This window comes from Leucopleurus acutus (genome assembly GCF_964270905.1).
Source record: "Leucopleurus acutus genome assembly, chromosome: 4".
Lineage (NCBI taxonomy): Eukaryota > Metazoa > Chordata > Mammalia > Artiodactyla > Delphinidae > Leucopleurus > Leucopleurus acutus.
In genome coordinates, this window is record NC_139146.1 from 130,875,673 (window position 1) to 130,894,360 (window position 18,688).

Here is an 18,688-nt window from a genome sequence, read left to right on the forward strand (position 1 = left end):
CACTGTTGGTGGGAATGTAAATTGATACAGCCACTATGGAGAACAGTGTGGAGGTTCCTTAAAAAACTAAAAATAGAATTACCATATGACCCAGCAATCCCACTACTGGGCATATATCCTGAGAAAACCATAATTCAAAAAGACACATGCACCCCAATGTTCACTGCAGCACTGTTTACAATAGCTGGGACATGGAAGTAACCTAAATGCCCATCGATAGATGAATGGATAAAGAAGATGTGATACATATATACAGTGGAATATTACTCAGCCATAAAAAGGAACGAAACTGGGTCATTTGTAGAGACGTAGATGGATGTAAAGACTGTCATACAGAGTGAGGTAAGTCAGAAAGAGAAAAACAAATATTGTATAGTAACGCATATATGTGGAACCTAGAAAAATGGTACAGATGAACCAGTTTGCAGAGCAGAAATAGAGACAGAGACATAGAGAACAACGTATGGACACCAAGAGGGGAAAGTGGCTGGTGGGGGGTGGTTGTATGATGAATTGGGATAATGGGATTGACATATATACACTAATATGTATAAAATGGATAACTAATAAGAACCTGCTGTATAAAAACATAAATAAAATTTAAAACTTCCAAAAAAAAATGCAGTTGGAGATAGGTCACCTATAATGGAATGACAACTGGATTAACAGTAGAGGCTTAACAGTAACAATTGAAGCCAGAATTAGGACACCAAGAGGGGAAAGTGGCTGGTGGGGGGTGGTTGTATGATGAATTGGGATAATGGGATTGACATATATACACTAATATGTATAAAATGGATAACTAATAAGAACCTGCTGTATAAAAACATAAATAAAATTTAAAACTTCCAAAAAAAAATGCAGTTGGAGATAGGTCACCTATAATGGAATGACAACTGGATTAACAGTAGAGGCTTAACAGTAACAATTGAAGCCAGAATTAGGTGGAACAAAATCTTCAAAATGTTTGGAGAAAATTCCTGTCAACAAAGGATTATATCCAGCAAAACTATCTTTCAAGAATGAGGGCAAAATAAAGATATTTTTGGTTAAGTGTATCTGAGAAAAGTTGCCACTGATACACTGACACTAAATGAACTTTCAAGGGCCATACTTTAGAAAGAAGGAAATGATCCCAGTCAGAAGATCTGAGATGCAAGAGGAGTAAGGAACAAATAAATTGATGCACTACAGTGAAATCTATAAAAGAATTACCAAAAAAAAAAAAATTCTATCCAAAAATTGATATCTAATTTTTAAGATTAAAATAGGGCTTTATATAATCACAATAAGACTAGAAATAGAAACTATAACTTCCAAACTAGTAGTGAGGGGAAAAAAAATGGAATAAGAAAAACAGCAACAAAATAATGTAATCAACTATCAGTGAGATTTGGAGTAGCACCTGGAACCCAACATTGATACAGCTGCAGTGTACTCCATAAACAGTAAGATAGTCACATTAAAACTACAAATAGTCAAAGATTATAAATAAAGTTTTATCACTAGATAAGCTATGAAAAAACTTTTGGTTTTCAAGGCTTTATGTACATATATATACATTTTTTAATAATTGCAAATATGGAATCACGGACCTGTAATGTATTAACTTTTGTTCAATGTGGGTGGTATAAAATAGATTTGTCTATTACATTTATTAAATTTGTTTGTATCCCAGAAATGATTGAAAAACTTTAAAATTATTTATTAAATAATTAGAAGGACCTTCTCAAACTTCTTATAGCTTTTTCAAAGTATTAAATGAAAGTTTATATTTTTAAAAAGAGACTAAATGCAATCTGGATTCCTGGATTGGATCCTGGAACAGAAAAAGGACATTAGTGGAAAAACTGAGGAAATCTGAATAGTCTGCAGTTAATAGTATTGTACCAATGTTATTTCTTACTTTTGACAAATGCACCAGGATTACACAAGATGTTAATATTAGTGGAAGCTGGATAAAGGGTAATAGCAAATCTCTGTCTTGTCTTTGCAACTTTTCTGTAAATTTAAAATTATTCCAAAATAAAAGTTTATTTTAAAAGTGTAATCAATGAAAAAAGGAAACTAGAAAAAGTGAGACAGAACAAAAAGTCCCCAAAATTATAAGTGAATATATCAATAATCACAAAAATATAAATAGCATACCTTGTATAAGTGATATATCATCAGATTAGAATTAAAGAAAACACTAAACTTAAGAAAAAAAGTTATACACCTCATAAGGACACAGAAAAGATGAAAGTGAAAGATAGTGAAAGGTAAGCCAGGCAAATACTAAACAAAGGAAAGATAGGATACCTGTTAACATCAGACAAAGTAACTTTAAGACAAAAAAGATTTTTTGGAATACAAACTATCTAAACATAAAGCAAAAACTGACAGAAGTACACAAAGAAATTGACAAATTATCAGTGGCAGAATTTCAACGTCTCTTTCAGTAACTGATAGAACAAGTAGCCAAAATCAACAGAAATGTAGACAAACTGAATAACATAATAAAATAAGATTGACCTCATGGAGATAAACACTACACAGCCACTCACTAATACAGCATACACATTCTCTTCAAGCACACAGAGAACCATTATAAAAACTGATCATGTACCAGAGGGCATGAAACAAATCTTAACCAAGTTCAGAGACTGTCTCATACATTCTCTGACTACAATGCAAATAAATAAAATGAAAAAAAAAATCCTCATATTTGGAAGTTTTAAAATACTTCAAAATAACTTGGGTGAAGAAAAAATCCAAACAGAAATTTAAAAACCTTAAACTGGATGATGATGAAAATGTTAAATATGAAAACGGATTCATGGGGCGATAGATGTTAAATAGACTTATTGTGGTAGTCATTTCATTTAGTGTATATACAAATATTGAGTAGTTATGTTGGACAACTAAAACTAATATAATGTTGCATGTCAATTATACCCCAACAAAAACAGGGATTCAGTGAATGCAGAACATGAACGGAATTATATAGTTTTAAATGCAGTATTAAAAAAGAAGAAAGGCTAGAAATTAATGATCTAAGACTCATGTTAGAATAAGAACAGAGTAAACCAAAGGAAATGGGAGAAATGAAGTAAAAATAGAGTATAAATTAATGAAATAGAAAACAAACATACAGATAATCAACAAAACCAAGAGTCAGTTCTTAAAAAGACTAGTTAAAAATAGGCAAACTTCCAGCAAGACTGTTCAAGGAAAAAATAGAGATACTAGTAACATTAGAAAGGGAAAAGGAGTCATAATGACAGATTCAAAAGAGATTAAGATATAAACTAATATATGCTTATACATTTTATTTTTATTTTTTATTTTTTGGCCGTGCCATGTGGCATGTGGGATCTTAGTTCCCCGACCAGGGATTGAACCTGCGTCCCACAGTGGAAGCATGGAGTCATAATCAATGGACCACCAGGGAAGTCCCTACCTATACATTTTTTTGGCTGTGTTGGGTCTTTGTTGCTGTGCATGGGCTTTCTCTAGTTTCAATGAGCAGGGGCTACTCTTCATTGTAGTAGGTGGGCTTCTCCTTGTGGTGGCTTCTCTTGTTGCGGAGCATGGGCTCTAGGCACACAGGCTTCAGTAGTTCCAGCACACAATCTCAGTAGTTACAGCATGCGGGCCTTAAGAGTGCGTGGGCTTCAGTAGTTGTGGTGCGTGGGCTCAATAGTTGTGGCGCATGGGCTCTAGAGCTCAAGCTCAGTAGTTGTGGCGCACGAGCTTAGCTGCTCTGCGGCATGTGGGATCTTCCCGGACTAGGGATCGAACCCATGTCCCCTGCATTGGCAGGCGGATTCTTAACCACTGTGCCACCAGGGAAATCCCCTAACTATACATTTTTAAATTTTGTCTATTCTGCTTAATTCCTAAATGCTATAGTTAAAAAAATTTTTTTTCCAGAAACAACGGGAAGCCTAAACAGTTCTATAATTGTCCTCCCACAAAGAACAGTCCAGAACTAATGTTTGAAGGTATAGTATATAATCTCTTTCTGTGATATATAAATAAAATGCAATAACTCCTATTCAGGCAGCAAAACTTGGATGTGAAAACCAGACAGGGCCAGTATAAGAAAGGAAAATCATAACCCAATCTTTCTCATGAACAAAGCTGTAAAAATTCTATAAAGCTTATGATGTAGAAAAGCTGATGATACATCATAACCACTTAAAATTTATCTTCTAAAAGCAAGGGGATTTTAACATTAGAAAAGCCATTAATCTAATTCACTATATTAACAGGTTAAAAGCAAAAAATTATGATTGTCTCAATAGGTATAGAAAAAGCATTTGATGAAATTCAATACATATTCATGATTAAGAACTCTTAACAAACTAGGGGTAAAAAGGAGCTTTTTAACCTAATAAAGGATGCCTACAAAACACCTTTAGAAACATTAAATCCAAATGTGAAATTTTATAAGAATTCCCTTTAAAACCAGGAATGATACAAGAAAGTCTAGAGGTACTCATCAGCACAGTGAGAAGGAAGAGAAATGTGTGGTATAAAGACTAGAAAGCAAACAAATCCTTCTTTTGAAGATGACTGGCTACAGAGAACTTATTAACATCTACAGAATAAGAAGACTTAACAAGACTTTCGGATATAGGCTCAATATGCAAAAATCAACTGCCTTTTTACACACTGGCAGCAATTAAACTAACTTTTAAAAAGATGTCATTTATAATAGCAATAAAATATAAGATGTTAATAAGGTCAACAAAAGATTTACTTTTATGAGAAAACTATACTTAATCAAAAGATAAATGCAGAACTAAATAAGTGAGAGTAGACAATATTCATAGATAAGAAGACTCAAAACCATAAAAATGTCAATAAACTGAAAATTGAATTCACTTCCAATCAAAAAACCTCCAGGGGCTTCCCTGGTGGCGCAGTGGTTGAGAGTCCGCCTGCTGATGCAGGGGACACAGGTTCGTGCCCCGGTCTGGGAGGATCCCACATGCTGCTGAGCGGCTGGGCCCATGAGCCATGGCCACTGAGCCTGCGCGTCCAGAGCCTGTGTTCCACAACAGGAGAGGCCACAGCAGTGAGAGGCCCGCGTACCGCAAAAAAACAAACAAACAAAAACTCCAATAGGGCTTTTCAAACAACCTGACGAGCTGATTCTAAAATTTATATGTAAGAGCATCGACCCAAGAATAGCCAAGATAACAGGGGTGGGGCATCTGCCCTTCTATTTTAAGGCTTATTAATAAACTGTAGTAGTTAATGTATGGAATTGGTCCGGGGATAGAGAAGTTAACCAATAAAACAGAAAAAACGAAGATCACAAATAGACCCATATATATGGAACCTTTATATACAGCAGAGATGGCTACATAGACCAGTGAGGTAGGAGACAGAATGGTGCTAGGTCAGGAAGGCAATGGAATAAAATGAAACTGCATTCCTACCTCACACAACATATGAAAAAAAAATCAATATGTGTTTTATAAGTCTTTTTTTTTTTTTTTTGGCCGTGTTGCACGGCACGCGGGATCTTAGTTCCCCAACCAGGGATCGAACCCGCACCCCCTGCAGTGGAAGCGCAGAGTCTTAGCCACTGGACCATCAGGGAAGTCCCTGTTATAAGCTTTAATGGAAAAAATATGAAATGTTTAGAAGAAAAGCAGAGGAGAATGGTTTTATAATCCTGGGGTCAGGAAGAATTTTTTGAACAAGACGCTAAGTACTTACTATAAAATAAGATTGATAAATTCAACAATATAAAAATTCACAACTTTCATTTATCAAAAGATATAGTAAAAGTGCCAAAGCAGGCCAAAAACTAGAAAAAGATATTTTTAACATGCATTAAATAAAGAATTAGTATCTAAACATATCAAGATCCTGTATAGACAACCCATTAAAAAATGAGAAACAGAAACAATCATTCCTCAGAAAGGAAACACAAGTGGCTAATAAACATATGAAAAGTTGCTCAACCTCACTACTAATCAGGGAAATCCTTTACACCCTCTTAACAGGCAAACATAAAGAAGTCCTGGTAATTCTAAGTATAGGTGAGACTGTGGTTCAATTAGAAATCTTTTCTACCGTTAATGGGAGAGTAATTTGGTACTGCCACTTCAGCAATCAATTTATCACAAAGTTGCACAAAACCTAAAGACCTAGCATATCCACTCCAAGGTACATACCCTAGGGCAAATTTTTTCAAATTGTGTCAAATGTAATTCAGTAGGCTGTGACCCAAATTTTAGAAACAAGAGGGAGGAAGGGAATACATAGTAAGAGTTAGTACTGTTTCATGAAAACATTTGTTTCATAACAGTATCAAATCACTGGGTAAAATGTTCCCCTCCTCTCACAAACTAACATACATAAAATCTAAAATTCATGAAAAGAAAACTCATTGTGCTCACTGCTTATGTCACAGAAATCAGAGTACAAAAAGCAGACTTAATTTTAACATCTAAGGACTAGAAACTTGCTGTGGCATTTGCATCTTAAAACCAAAGCATTATACTGAATTATCCTCCACAGCAATATTCTGAGTAATGATCATATATATAACACCAGTTATCTAATAGAAGGAGACTGGTAACCTAAAATGTACTTATATACGAGAGAATGAGAAGTTTTATATTACTAAAACCATACCCCCAAACGGCATGGATTTGGTAAATGCTTAATGTCTTCAAAGGAAAGAAAACCTGGGTTACAGTTATGGATGCACTGCTGATATTATTCAGGTAGCAGCTGTCAGAACCTAAGCGTCTCAGGGAAAAAAATGAAACCAACACAGAGTCTTAACAAGAATAAATGTAATTGCTTGTGTAGTTAGGAATAAATCAATTGCACAAGCACAGAAAAGGGAAATTCTGACCTATAGCATCATTTGAAAAAGCTCTGGGGTTGACCACCTGCTGTGATGAGCCAGCCTGAAAAGGCAGCTAGAGCCTCATCTCAGGTTCTGTGTTAATAGAAGAGTCCTGCTTGAAGCCAAGCTGCCGCTGCCACCACCACCACCATCATCATCATCATATTAACCGGACCACTGCAATCTCTTGCATCTATGCCCACGTCCAGTTCAGTCTACAAAGAGTACAAGTAATCTTGGAAACCAGACCTCTGCTTAACATCCTATAATGGCTTCTCACTTGACAATCTCTCTCCTTGATCAAACTTTAGACAGGGCTCCTCTGAGCCTTCTTTTCAACTAGGCATCATCCTTAGGCCCTGTCCTTGGCCTGTGAAGTCAGTCTGAGCAAAAAATCCTGCTAAGACACCCATCACCAGCACACCCCACCCCCAGTTTCTGATTACCCTGGAAATGCGATCAAGCTCCTCTTCCCTCACCCTTGATGTTTACTTGGCCTGCCTTTAGTAAGATTCTTATCAGGCCAGTTTAGAGAGAATCCCCCTACCCTTGATGTCTCCTTAGTAATTTTCCATCCAGTGACCACCCCAATCTCTTTGGCCATAAATCCCTATTTGTTCTTGTTTTATTTGGAGTTGAGCACAATATCTCTCCCCTGATCCTCAACCAACGTTACTTTTTCCTTACTACCCTCTTTCATAGACTCCTGTTCTTTTTCCTTCATAGCATTTCCTGAAATAAGTAACTATATATTTGTGTCTTCATTTAATTCCTAACCAAGCTGTAAGTGCCATTAAGTTCCACATCTGTTATATGTATTATATCTATATACTAGCACATACTAGGTGCTCCATTTAGTGCTGATGTTGTAGAAATGGTTCCATACTGCATGGAAGGCAATGGAGCTAACCCTAGGCCATATATCTACACTGATTCCTCCAAGTCATTCCAGTTACACTGGCTTGCAACTTCCACCTACATCCCCTTCTATCAGTGATCAAGTCCTGGTGATTCTCCAGTTGCATTCTCTTATTGTCTCCCTTTCTATTCCAATTTCACACTCCTCTTCAGCTTATCTCACAAATGAACTACTATAATAACCTCCTAATTTATTTCCCCTTCTGGACTCTTGTCCCCCTAACGCATCCTGTATAGTATTGTAAAATTAATCTTTCTAAAATTCTGGCTTCAAATGTTTCCTGCTGAAAAATAAATTCATAGAGTAAATGCAATCTTAGTTTCAACTTAACCTTTTAGGCTTTATTTTTCTTTACTGTCCTACATGAATGTATAATAAGGCCAACTTACATATTACTAGAATAAACATTGCTATTTGTTGCTCTAATTTCATATCAAATGCTGTTTCCCCACCTAGACTACATTCTCCTTGAGTTTTAGACCTGATTTTGCCATTAATTCACTGTGTGACTTGAATAAGTTAATCTCTGCAGACCCTGGTTCCCAACTGTAAGAGGATGTTGATTAAATGATTTCTAAGGTTTTTTCCCCACAACATTTTAATTTTCTATTTAGGGTGAATAATGTAAAAGAAACTATCTTATATGTGTGGGTTATAAAAATGTGTTTTCTTAGTCTTCACACTTGACTATGAACTACATGAGGGTACGGACTCTGTCTTATACTTTTCGTCCTGCATATAGTACTTAACACACTACTTTGCAGAGAAATGATAGTTAAACCCGCTTAAATAAAACCCAACATAAAAGAATTAAAACCAAACATACTTACTCTCCCATAGTCCATGGTGGACAGCAACACAAAGGAGGGAAATGTTTCTGCTGATCTTTGGCTTCAAGGATTAATACCAGATTTGGATACCGGTTAGTTAGGTAATTGGTAAGGAATCCCATAAAGTTGTAAATGACATAAGCTTCATAACATTCTCTGCAGGTATCCACATATATTGCAATGCTGGGATATTTCAATGCTATCCACTATGAAGAAGCACAGATGTTAAAAACAGTTGCAACTACGATAAAATGAATTACCACTCCAATTCATGGTACTCACATAATTAGATCAAACTTTCTAAATTTTATCATTACGAGGGCTACCAATCTGTGAAATGAATTTTTAAAAGCAATAAACATCTTGGATATTGGTAAACAAAAACATTTGTGTTGGGGGTAAATAATGAATATGAAGAGAGAAGTTAAATTATGTACTTGAGTTCTTAAATATAATCTGAAACTTCTTGACACAATCACAGAAAATGATGTTAAAGATATTTTCTTTATATTTAATCAAATTAAAGCAGTTATCTGTAACAACTGCATGTACTAGAATCCACTGGGGAAGATTTCTGTTTTGGTCCAAATAAATATTATAATAAATAAAAAGGATGATAATGTAATTTAAGTATTACATTCTTTAAAGGACTAAGAGCTACTAATCTTAAATTTTAAAACATCTGCCTTTTCTATGATTATACTTTATCTTCTCTATTAATATTAAAAACAAGTGAACCTTTTCACTTATTAACCTAACTCCTTATTGCCAAATAATATTCCTTTTATTACCTTAATTACAGTTGGCATCATCAAACAAGTTCTTAGTTAATGAGATAAAATGAAGCATACTTACACTATCTAAACTGTATATGGGTACCATCCAAAGAATCCTATTTGGAAAGCAAAACATAAATTTAAAACAGTTCACATCATATTTATGAGATAAGCCAACACAACACTAGTAGAATCAAAACATATAAAGATTTACCTTATTATTGGTTTCTGTAGTTCAGGTTGTGTATAATGCACTAAATGCTGCAATATCACCCAAAGCGAGATAGGTATAGTCAACAGCAAAAAAATTCCAGCAATAAACCAAGCCTTGGTGTGTATTCCAACCTTAATCAGCAAAGAATATGTTAGTATAAGTTCTCTGATATTAAAACTAAAGAGCTAAATAAAATATTTGTATTTAAAACTTTTTATTTATTTGATTATTATCGAGGCTCAATATTTTCCAAATGACTAGTGGCTATTTTTATTACTTCTTCAATAAACAGCCCATTTATGCTTTTGTGGAAGGAGGGGGTGGATTTTTCCTCATGTGGCCTTTTGTAACAGTGCTGTATATATTAAGAATATTAATAACATCATGTCATTTCCCCCTAACTTGTTATTTGCCTTTATATTTGATTATTATGATTGAGGATGTACAAAAGTTTTAAAATTTTCTGCAAGTCAAATCTAAAAATCTTCTTCTGGTTTATTCCTCTGCTTTTATGTCTGGATAAAAATCTGCAAATCAATGTTTTCTGCAAATTTTACTGTTACCCAACATGTTAGTAAAACAGTTACTGATTGCTGACTATTTGCCTGATAACTTTGCTGAGTTCTTTACATGCATCATGTCTTTTGACCCTCCCATTTTCTAAGCACTGCCACAACTCCTGTCCAAGGGACCCGCGCTAATATAGGTTGCCCCTCTTATATACAACATTATCAACTCAGGACATTACATTTGCAAAAGATCTAATTTCTTTTTTTTTTTTTGGCTGAGTTGGGTCTTCGTTGCTGCGTGCAGGCTTTCTCTAGTTGCGGAGAGTGAGGGCTACTCTTCGTTGTGGTGCGCGGGCTTCTCATTGCAGTGGCTTCTCTTGTTGTGCAGCACGGGCTCCAGGCACGTGGGCTTCAGATGTGGTGCGCTGGCTCGGTAGTTGTGGCTCACGGCTCTAGAGCGCAGGCTCAGTCGTTGTGGCACACGGGCTTAGTTGCTCTGCAGCATATGGGACCTTCCCGGACCAGGGCTCGAACCCGTGTCCCCTGCATTGGCAGGCGGATTCTTAATCACTGTGTCACCAGGGAAGTCCCTAATTTCTTTCTTAGGTCAATATCTGATCAACATTTTAACCTCTAAAATGTCAATTTCTAAAAATATACTTTGAATTACCTTATCCTAACATAGAGTTGAAGTAATCCACTCGCTTTCTGGTAAAAACAAATTTAGCTGAAACTCTGTTCTATCTGAGGGGCCCTCAGGAATGAATTTTATGCTAACTTGTACTCCTGCTTTGAAGAATGTGAATCCTTTTAATTAAAAAAAAATGCAAATGCTAACGTTTTAAAGCAAAAAAGGTGGGCATTTATTTTTAGTACTTGAGGAGTTTGAACAGTTAATGGAAAAGGAACTTAAGCCCACAACTTGTAGTTTTTGCTGTTTTAAACAAGATTTTTTTTCATAAAGGGTCAAAGATTAAAGAAGTAGAAAACAAAAGTATAGAGAACGTATTTTTACAACAATGACTTTCTATATTCAACTGTATGGAAAACTTGAAAAGCAAATAAAAGTCTTGCTGAATGCTGGAGATTAATCAAAGCAGCAAGTCAAAAGCAAATACACAGATGTGAAGATTCTGAAAAGAACGTCTGAACAATAATTTTTCAGAGATTTTTCCTTGGCTCAGTTTCATTTAAAGTTCAGTACTCATTTTAATGATGACTTAATAATAATATATTCTAGATATTCATTATAAGGTGATCATTAAGAACAGTAGTGCCAAGTACTTTTAATGCCCACATTTGTTTTTATGATTGCCTTAGTGCCAAAAGGTAGAACTTGGTGGTAGAGTTGAGAGAAAAATTATGTGCTCGTGACTAATGATGGTCAAGTGTCCTCCATGTGCTATAAGGAAGAAAGTTCTTTTTCAAATGGTCATAAAACAAGTGACTGGATAAAGAAGATGTGGCACATATATAAAATGGAATATTACTCAGTCATAAAAGGAAACAAAATTGAGTTATTTGTAATGAGGTGGTTGGACCTAGACTCTGTCATACAGAGTGAAGTAAGTCAGCAAAAGAAAAACAAATACTGTATGCTAACACATATATATGGAACCTTAAAAAATAAATAAATAAATAAAAATGGTCATGAAGAACCTAGGGGCAAGACAGGAATAAAGATGCAAACCTACTAGAGAATGGACTTGAGGACACGGGGAGGGGGAAGGGTAAGCTGGGACAAAGTGAGAGAGTGGCATGGACATATATACACTAACAAATATAAAATAGATAGCTAGTGGGAAGCAGCCACATAGCACAGGGAGATCAGCTCGGTGCTTTGTGACCACCTAGAGGGGTGGGATAGGGAGGGTGGGAGGGAGGGAAGAGATATGGGGATATATGTATATGTATAACTGATTCACTTTGTTATAAAGCAGAAACTAACACACCATTGTAAAGCAATTATACTCCAATAAAGACGTTAAAAAAAACAAAACAAACAAAAAAAGTGACTGGAGAATAGAGTCATTTCACTATAGTGATTCCAAATTTTTAAAATCTTGCATCATAGAGTTAGTACCAGTTTTACATTGCAAGTGATGAATCAGTTTCAGAAAAACATCACCTGTCCACATTAATGCCACTAATTTGAATCACTGGTCTTATAACTGTTTTGATTTTTAAGCTATTTAAAAAGCTGTGTGCATAAGAACTGAACCTATTTTATGTGTGTACATATTTAGGTGACATTATATGTAACAAGCCAACTCTAGGTATCTGTACAAATTATTTATACGATTATTACATTTATTTTAATTTACATTTATCTCTAAATAAATTATTCACATTTGAGACACACTGATAGAAGGATACAATTAATGTTAAACTTATCAGCCATAAGTAGGGTTTATTGGGCTCACAAAACAAGGAAGAGGTAAGTAGTGTAGATTTTTTTTTCCTAAGGTAACTTGAAGAAAGCAGAGAGGAAAGAAAAAGGCCATTAAAGACCAGCCTCCAGGAGTGAGTTAACTCACTCAGCCAAAGGCTTTCAGAGCAGAGTTAAAGAGAAACAGGAGAGTGCTTTCTGGGCCCACCTGTCCTGAGGGCAAGAAGGGAGCACTTCCACAGAGTAGCTACTTGGAACATAGGACCAGCAGGGCAGGGTGAAACGAATGCAGAGCAACGTGACATCATGTGTGCATTTATTTTTTATTTTATTTTTTTAAAGATTTTTTTGATGTGGACCATTTTTCAAGTCTTTATTGAGTTTGTTACAATATTGCTTCTCTTTTATGTTTTGTTTTCTTGGCCCCGAGGCCTGTGGGATCTTAGCTCCCCAACCAGGGATCGAACCTGCACCCCCTGCATTGGAAGGTAAAGTCTTAACCACTGGACCACCAGGGAAGTCCCTGACGTGTGCATTTAACTTACATGACCTCACTTAAACATGCTCAACCAAGTAAGAGAATGAGAGAGATGGTTTAAGTAGTGCAGATGGTCACCTGGCCACTCCAGTCATGAGTATATGCCCCATGGGCGTGGGATGGGCTAGCCGAACCTCCAGTTTTCTACAACCTTAGTTCCCACTGAGTTCTCACAGGGTGAGCATTGTGATTCTGATGTTTAAAAGACAAGTATTTTTCATACGAAACTGTCCCTAAACATGTCAATTACTTTTTCTAGTGCTCGATCAGATGCATTATAACTTTGCTTTAGGTGTTCAGCTGTGAAGCTAATCCCAATGAAAATGCTATCCGAAAATGCTATCCCAGAACTGTTGCCCCACTGCAACAATAGTGATGATATTTTAAAAACAATAGTGATAATTCAGGCTTAATGAGCACCTATTATGTGCTCCGCACAGTGTTATGCATTTTAGAGACATAAACTCATCCAGTGAATAATGAGAATGATTGTATATTAAGTACTTAGCATAGTGTCACTTTAGCCACTTATCCGTCTCAGTTTTCACATCTGTAAAACGGGGGTAATTCCTATGCTTCGGGACTTTTAAGAAGATTAAAGAAAATTATACCTTATCTTAGGGGCATGCTGTGGTTAGTGTCTCTAACACCTTAACAACAAAACACAATGGTTGGGTGGGGTGGGGGTGGGGGACCCTCCCTTAACCCACATTCCTCTCTATCTACTGTGCCACTCATTCTCCTGAGTCAAAAAATACTCAAAACAAACAAAATGAACAAAAACTTGTCTTCATATTTTTAAAATTAATTAATTAATTAATTTTTGGCTGCATTGGGTCTCCGTTGCTGCGCGCAGGCTTTCTCTAGTTGTGGCGAGCAGGGGCTACTCTTTGTTGCAGTGCGCGGGCTTCTCACTGCGGCCGCTTCTCTTGTTGCAGAGCACGGGCTCTAGGTGCGTGGGCTTCAGGAGTTGTGGCACGTGGGTTCACTAGCTGTGGTGCACGGGCTTAGTTGCTCTGCGGCATGTGTGATCTTCCCGGACCAGGGCTGGAACCCATGACCCCTGCATTGGCAGGTGGATTCTTAACCACTGTGCCACCAGGGAAGTCCCTGTCTTCATATTCTGATACCACTTATTCACTCCACATTTATTCTTCAAACAACTCCCTTTAGCTTCGGACCTGATACCTCCATAGAAACCATGACGAGGATCACAAATGACCCTCCAATGGATGGCTCCGCAGCAGACTGTTCACTACTTTGTCCTTCTGTTCTGGCTTCCACGACACCCCTCTCCTGGCATCCTACTTCCCCACTGGCTGCTGTTGCTTTTTAAAGTTCCTGTTCTTCCCTGTGACCTATAGATGTTGGTGCCAAATTCTCTGCTTTTTCTTCTTCTTCTTCCCCTTTATAATCTCATCCATTTTTATGGCTTTCAACACCATCTCTGTTCTGACAACTCATATTTATATCTGCAGCTCAAACATTTCTGAGCTCTAGACTTGCATTTCCAACAGCATATTTGACGTGCCCATGTGAATGGAATGTCTCTCATATACCCTGAACTAAGTGTCCCAAACAGAACTCAAATGCTTTCAAACCTGTCCTTATCTATCAAGTTTCCATCTTGGTAATTGGCATCACCATTTACCTTGTTGTTCAAGACATAAAACTCAGAGTGGTTCTTGATTTCCCCCTTTTTCCCACTGCCTCTCTTCCCCAATCCAATCCAGTGTCAAGCCCTGTTTCTTCAATTCCAATGATACTTAAAATTCACTTTTCCATCTCTGTTTCTGCTATTCTGACTTGGGCCATAAGTCATAGTAGCCCAGGCACCCACTACCTCTGAACTACCTTAAAGAACTTTCTAACTTCTTCCACTTCCACTTAATTTTCCATAGGCTGGTAGAGTTGGCTTTTGAAGATGTGTAATAATGTTGCCCTGCTTGTTCGCTTTTTAGATCTTTTTTAGTTTCCTCAAAGCATTTTACATAATTTTATTTTATTGATTTGTTTTTGCTGGTTGTGTTTGTCTCCACCACCAAGTTCCATGAAAGTAGGTGCCATGTTTCTCTTTCTAACCATACAGAATACCAGCCTGATTTATCACTGGGACTCAAATAATCATTTATTAAGTATCCGATATTTGAGAAGAAGGAGAAAACAAGATAAAAAATGTATCCTGTTAGATGGTGGTGAGTCCTAAAAAATATGAAGAAGGGAAGAGGATATCAACAGTTGAGGAAGTGAAGCTTGCGATTTTTAAACTGGGTAGTTGGGTGACATTGAAGTAAAAACCTGAAGGACACAAAGGAATGAGAATACCGTCTGGAGAAAGGCATATTATGACATGCAAAGGCCCTAAGGAGGGAGCCCGCCCTGCATTTGAGCAAAGCAAGTGTGGAGGAGACCCAGGAACTGAGGAGAGAGAGTCAGAGGGCGGTAAGGTGGGGGTGGTCTCAGATCATGTTGGGCTCCAATGCCATAGTCAGGAATACTGGCTTTTAATCCAGGACTAGGAGTGACTGGAAAACTTTCAGAGGACACACATAACGTGACTTCTGTTTTAACTGGACACTCTGGCTGGTATGTTCAGAATAGTCCAGGGAATACACGATGAGAATCTGGCTCAGGATGTTAGCAGTCGAGATTGCAGATTAAAATTGTCCTTAAAAGCCCGTACTGAAAAAGTACAGTTGACATCAGTGATGAAATAAAAATTTACATTTTAAGGCAAGACAAGAAATATTTACACATAGAACTTTTTCTCTGCCCTTTGGCCTCCTCCCTCCCCTCTAGATGCATCACGCATCTGCATTATGCATTAACCAGACCTCCTCAATGGCAGAAATACCTGCTCAACCATAGTGATCACTTTTTCTCCTTCTGGTACCAGCCACATAATTCCCTAGAAGATAACATTCCTGTTTCAATTCTGAAAGGTGTCACGGTGACCCACCACTAGCCTTGTCAGTGCAGACATCTCTGGTGAGCTTTATGTGCAATGCCAATATATCATTCCCCTTAAAGACAGCGATTGGTGCAGAACAGACTGGTCAGACGACCTGGGGAGATACCGGGCCATACCTAACGAAGTTCGTAGCTTAATACTTACTTATGACGTTATTAATGTTACTAGCTAAATTACTTGTCTTCTGCCTGTTTTACAAGATTATTGTTTCTTGCATTACCAAATGTGTGACTGAGACTCAGATAAAATTAATGATTAGGCCACTTGAAACAACTGACCAAATATATAGTTCTATAAGATCCATAACCGTAATCGTGTAACTTCTTCTATATGGGAAGAGAGAACAACAAGAAGAGGGAACCGTTTCCTGGACAGTAACAGTAAGATAGGTGGCCCAGAGGCTTTTGGTTACTGTTAACAGAGCCTCGTCCAGTAATAGCACATTGAGTGGCCTATCAACAAAATCCTCACCTGACCTGGGAATTAGCATTCCTAGCCACATGGGACAAACTGGTCGAAATGCCTCCCAAACTTTGGCTGAAATTAAGACCAAAAAGGAAGGGACTGTAAAATAAAGACTGCTGCCCACCATCCAGTTCTACAAGAATCAAATCACTAGCCACTGAGGCTATACACCCTAAAAGGAATAATACACCCTGAAAGGAATTTGGGGTGTGTGTTGGGTCAAGATCAGGATGAGGCACTCTGTGCTCTGGGAAAACTTGTCTTCAGGTAGATATTTTCAGGAGAAAATTTTTATGCACCTGGATTCTTGCATCTTCCCATACTTAGAAAAGCACTAAAACCATTAACTTAGATGTCTGTTCCTCATGACCTGTGACCTTCTACCGAGATGTGCGCTTGACTGCACATACCCCCTTTGCCAAAATCACGTATATACTGGCTTCCCCCTTTATCTCTTCAGAACAGTCCTCAGAGCTCTCTGAGAGACTGTCTCCCGGGCTATAATCCTCAGTTTGGCTTGAATAAAATTTTCCATCTCTTTCTAAATTTTTGTCATTGACACCAACAACTAAGAGAAGTCTTAAATTAGGTTATTATACATAGTATTAATCTTTAAAATAGTTCCTATATTTCAAAGTAAGAAATACTCCAAAGTAAGAAATCCCTATTTGTATTAAGATGTCTATATATGAATTCTGGTAGACAAATTATGGAAGTAACCTAAATATCTAACAAACTAGAAATACTTAATGTAGTGTAATATTATAGTAATATTAAGAATAACTATATGGACTATGCTAGTTTAGAAAAGTCAACCAAAAAAAATTGAGTGAACATACAGAAAACAAACATATTAAACGCATTTCATTTAATTACATAAAGATTGTTCCCACACAAAAGGCCTAAAATAGCCATGGTCTTGTCATAACTCTTGTGAAATAGTTGTTTCTAAGTAAAAATACTTCCCTGGATTTTATGAACTTCAAACTTAAAAGTTCATTACAATTTTTATAAAGTACTTAGTTAAATATTTACCTTGGGGTCTTTCAGCTTATAGTACATTACTGATGTCATAATAAGAATATGACATCAAAAAATATACAAGGAACTTTTTTCAAAACCTTTGTTAAGAGTTAATTTCTAAAGTAAAAACGAAGTTAAACCAACTCGAACCCTTTAATTCAGGAAGCTAGTTAAATGCTAATAAAATTCAACACCTGGTCTTTAGATCTAGTTAAGTCTTAATATTTAAACAGATCAGATTTCAGAAGTAAAGTTACCTTACTTTCAGGATATTGATGAATGTTTGCAAAACAGTGCTCTCCGAAGCAGCTATCTTAATATATTTTATTTTCTCGGTCCTACCTTCACGAGTAGCATGGTTTGAAAAACCGTTAACAACCAGAAACCAGACAGGTTATGTCACGGGTTCATTACAGGACATGGTTTTCAGGATATCAAGTCTGGAGCATCCGGGATAAAAATAGGCTACCTTAGCTGGGCAGGACTGTAGAAGAAAGGGTAGAGGCGGATGGTGCGGGACCCTCTTACCTCCAGTTTCTGTAATTCCCACACGCATAGGGGAACCGCAACCACTATGGACACCAGATAAATGACCACCGCTAAAGGTCGAATCCACTGTCTCCAGTTCCTCCAGGTACAAGTGCAAGGCATGTTTCCGCATAAATCAGCTCCGAGTAGCAAGGGAAAATAGCTCGAAGGAGATGGTAATGGGGTCTCTGTTCTTTGGCTGTTCTGTCGACTCGCATACTACGGAAAAACAGCCGTGGAGCGACTTCACCAGCTGGAACCGCCTCCTCGGCCCACGCTGTGCTTTCTGTTGCTGCTACTGCTGCTGCTGCCACAAACGCGGCGGCTCAGGGTACTACTGGGGAGCAGTGCGGTCAGCATTCTTTCTTCCCCACCTTGCATCTACCCAGTTCTTCCGCGGTGGAATCCCCGGCAGAGCCGCTGCTCTCACCTAGGAATCGCCCGGAGCTCCGCCTGCAGCATGGCCTCGAGGGGAGCGGCGCCAAGCCGGACCGGCCTGTAGAGACCCAGCAATCAGTTCGGTTCTGCCCCGCGGCTGCCTGCCCGCTCACTTTTCTTGGGCGGTGAAGTTCCCTCCCTCCCGCGCTCGCAGCCGTCTACTCGGCCGATTCCGCTGATAGATAAGAGATGAAAACTTAACCCACCAGCCCCAGGATTTCTTCACTGG

At 37.6% G+C, this 18,688-nt stretch overlaps 1 protein-coding gene across 1 annotated transcript in view; it reads right to left on the minus strand.

Moving 5' to 3' along the window:
* TMEM184C (transmembrane protein 184C) overlaps positions 1–18,688 on the minus strand; it is a 31,728-nt gene extending 13,040 nt beyond the window's left edge. The window contains exons 1-4 of the mRNA XM_082838677.1: positions 18,022–18,688; positions 9,599–9,729; positions 9,464–9,500; positions 8,609–8,814 (exon numbers count right to left, since the gene is read on the minus strand). Of these exons, the coding sequence (XP_082694803.1) occupies positions 8,609–8,814; positions 9,464–9,500; positions 9,599–9,729; positions 18,022–18,144 (497 nt within the window). The 5' untranslated portion in view covers positions 18,145–18,688. The remainder of the gene's footprint in view (positions 1–8,608; positions 8,815–9,463; positions 9,501–9,598; positions 9,730–18,021) is intronic.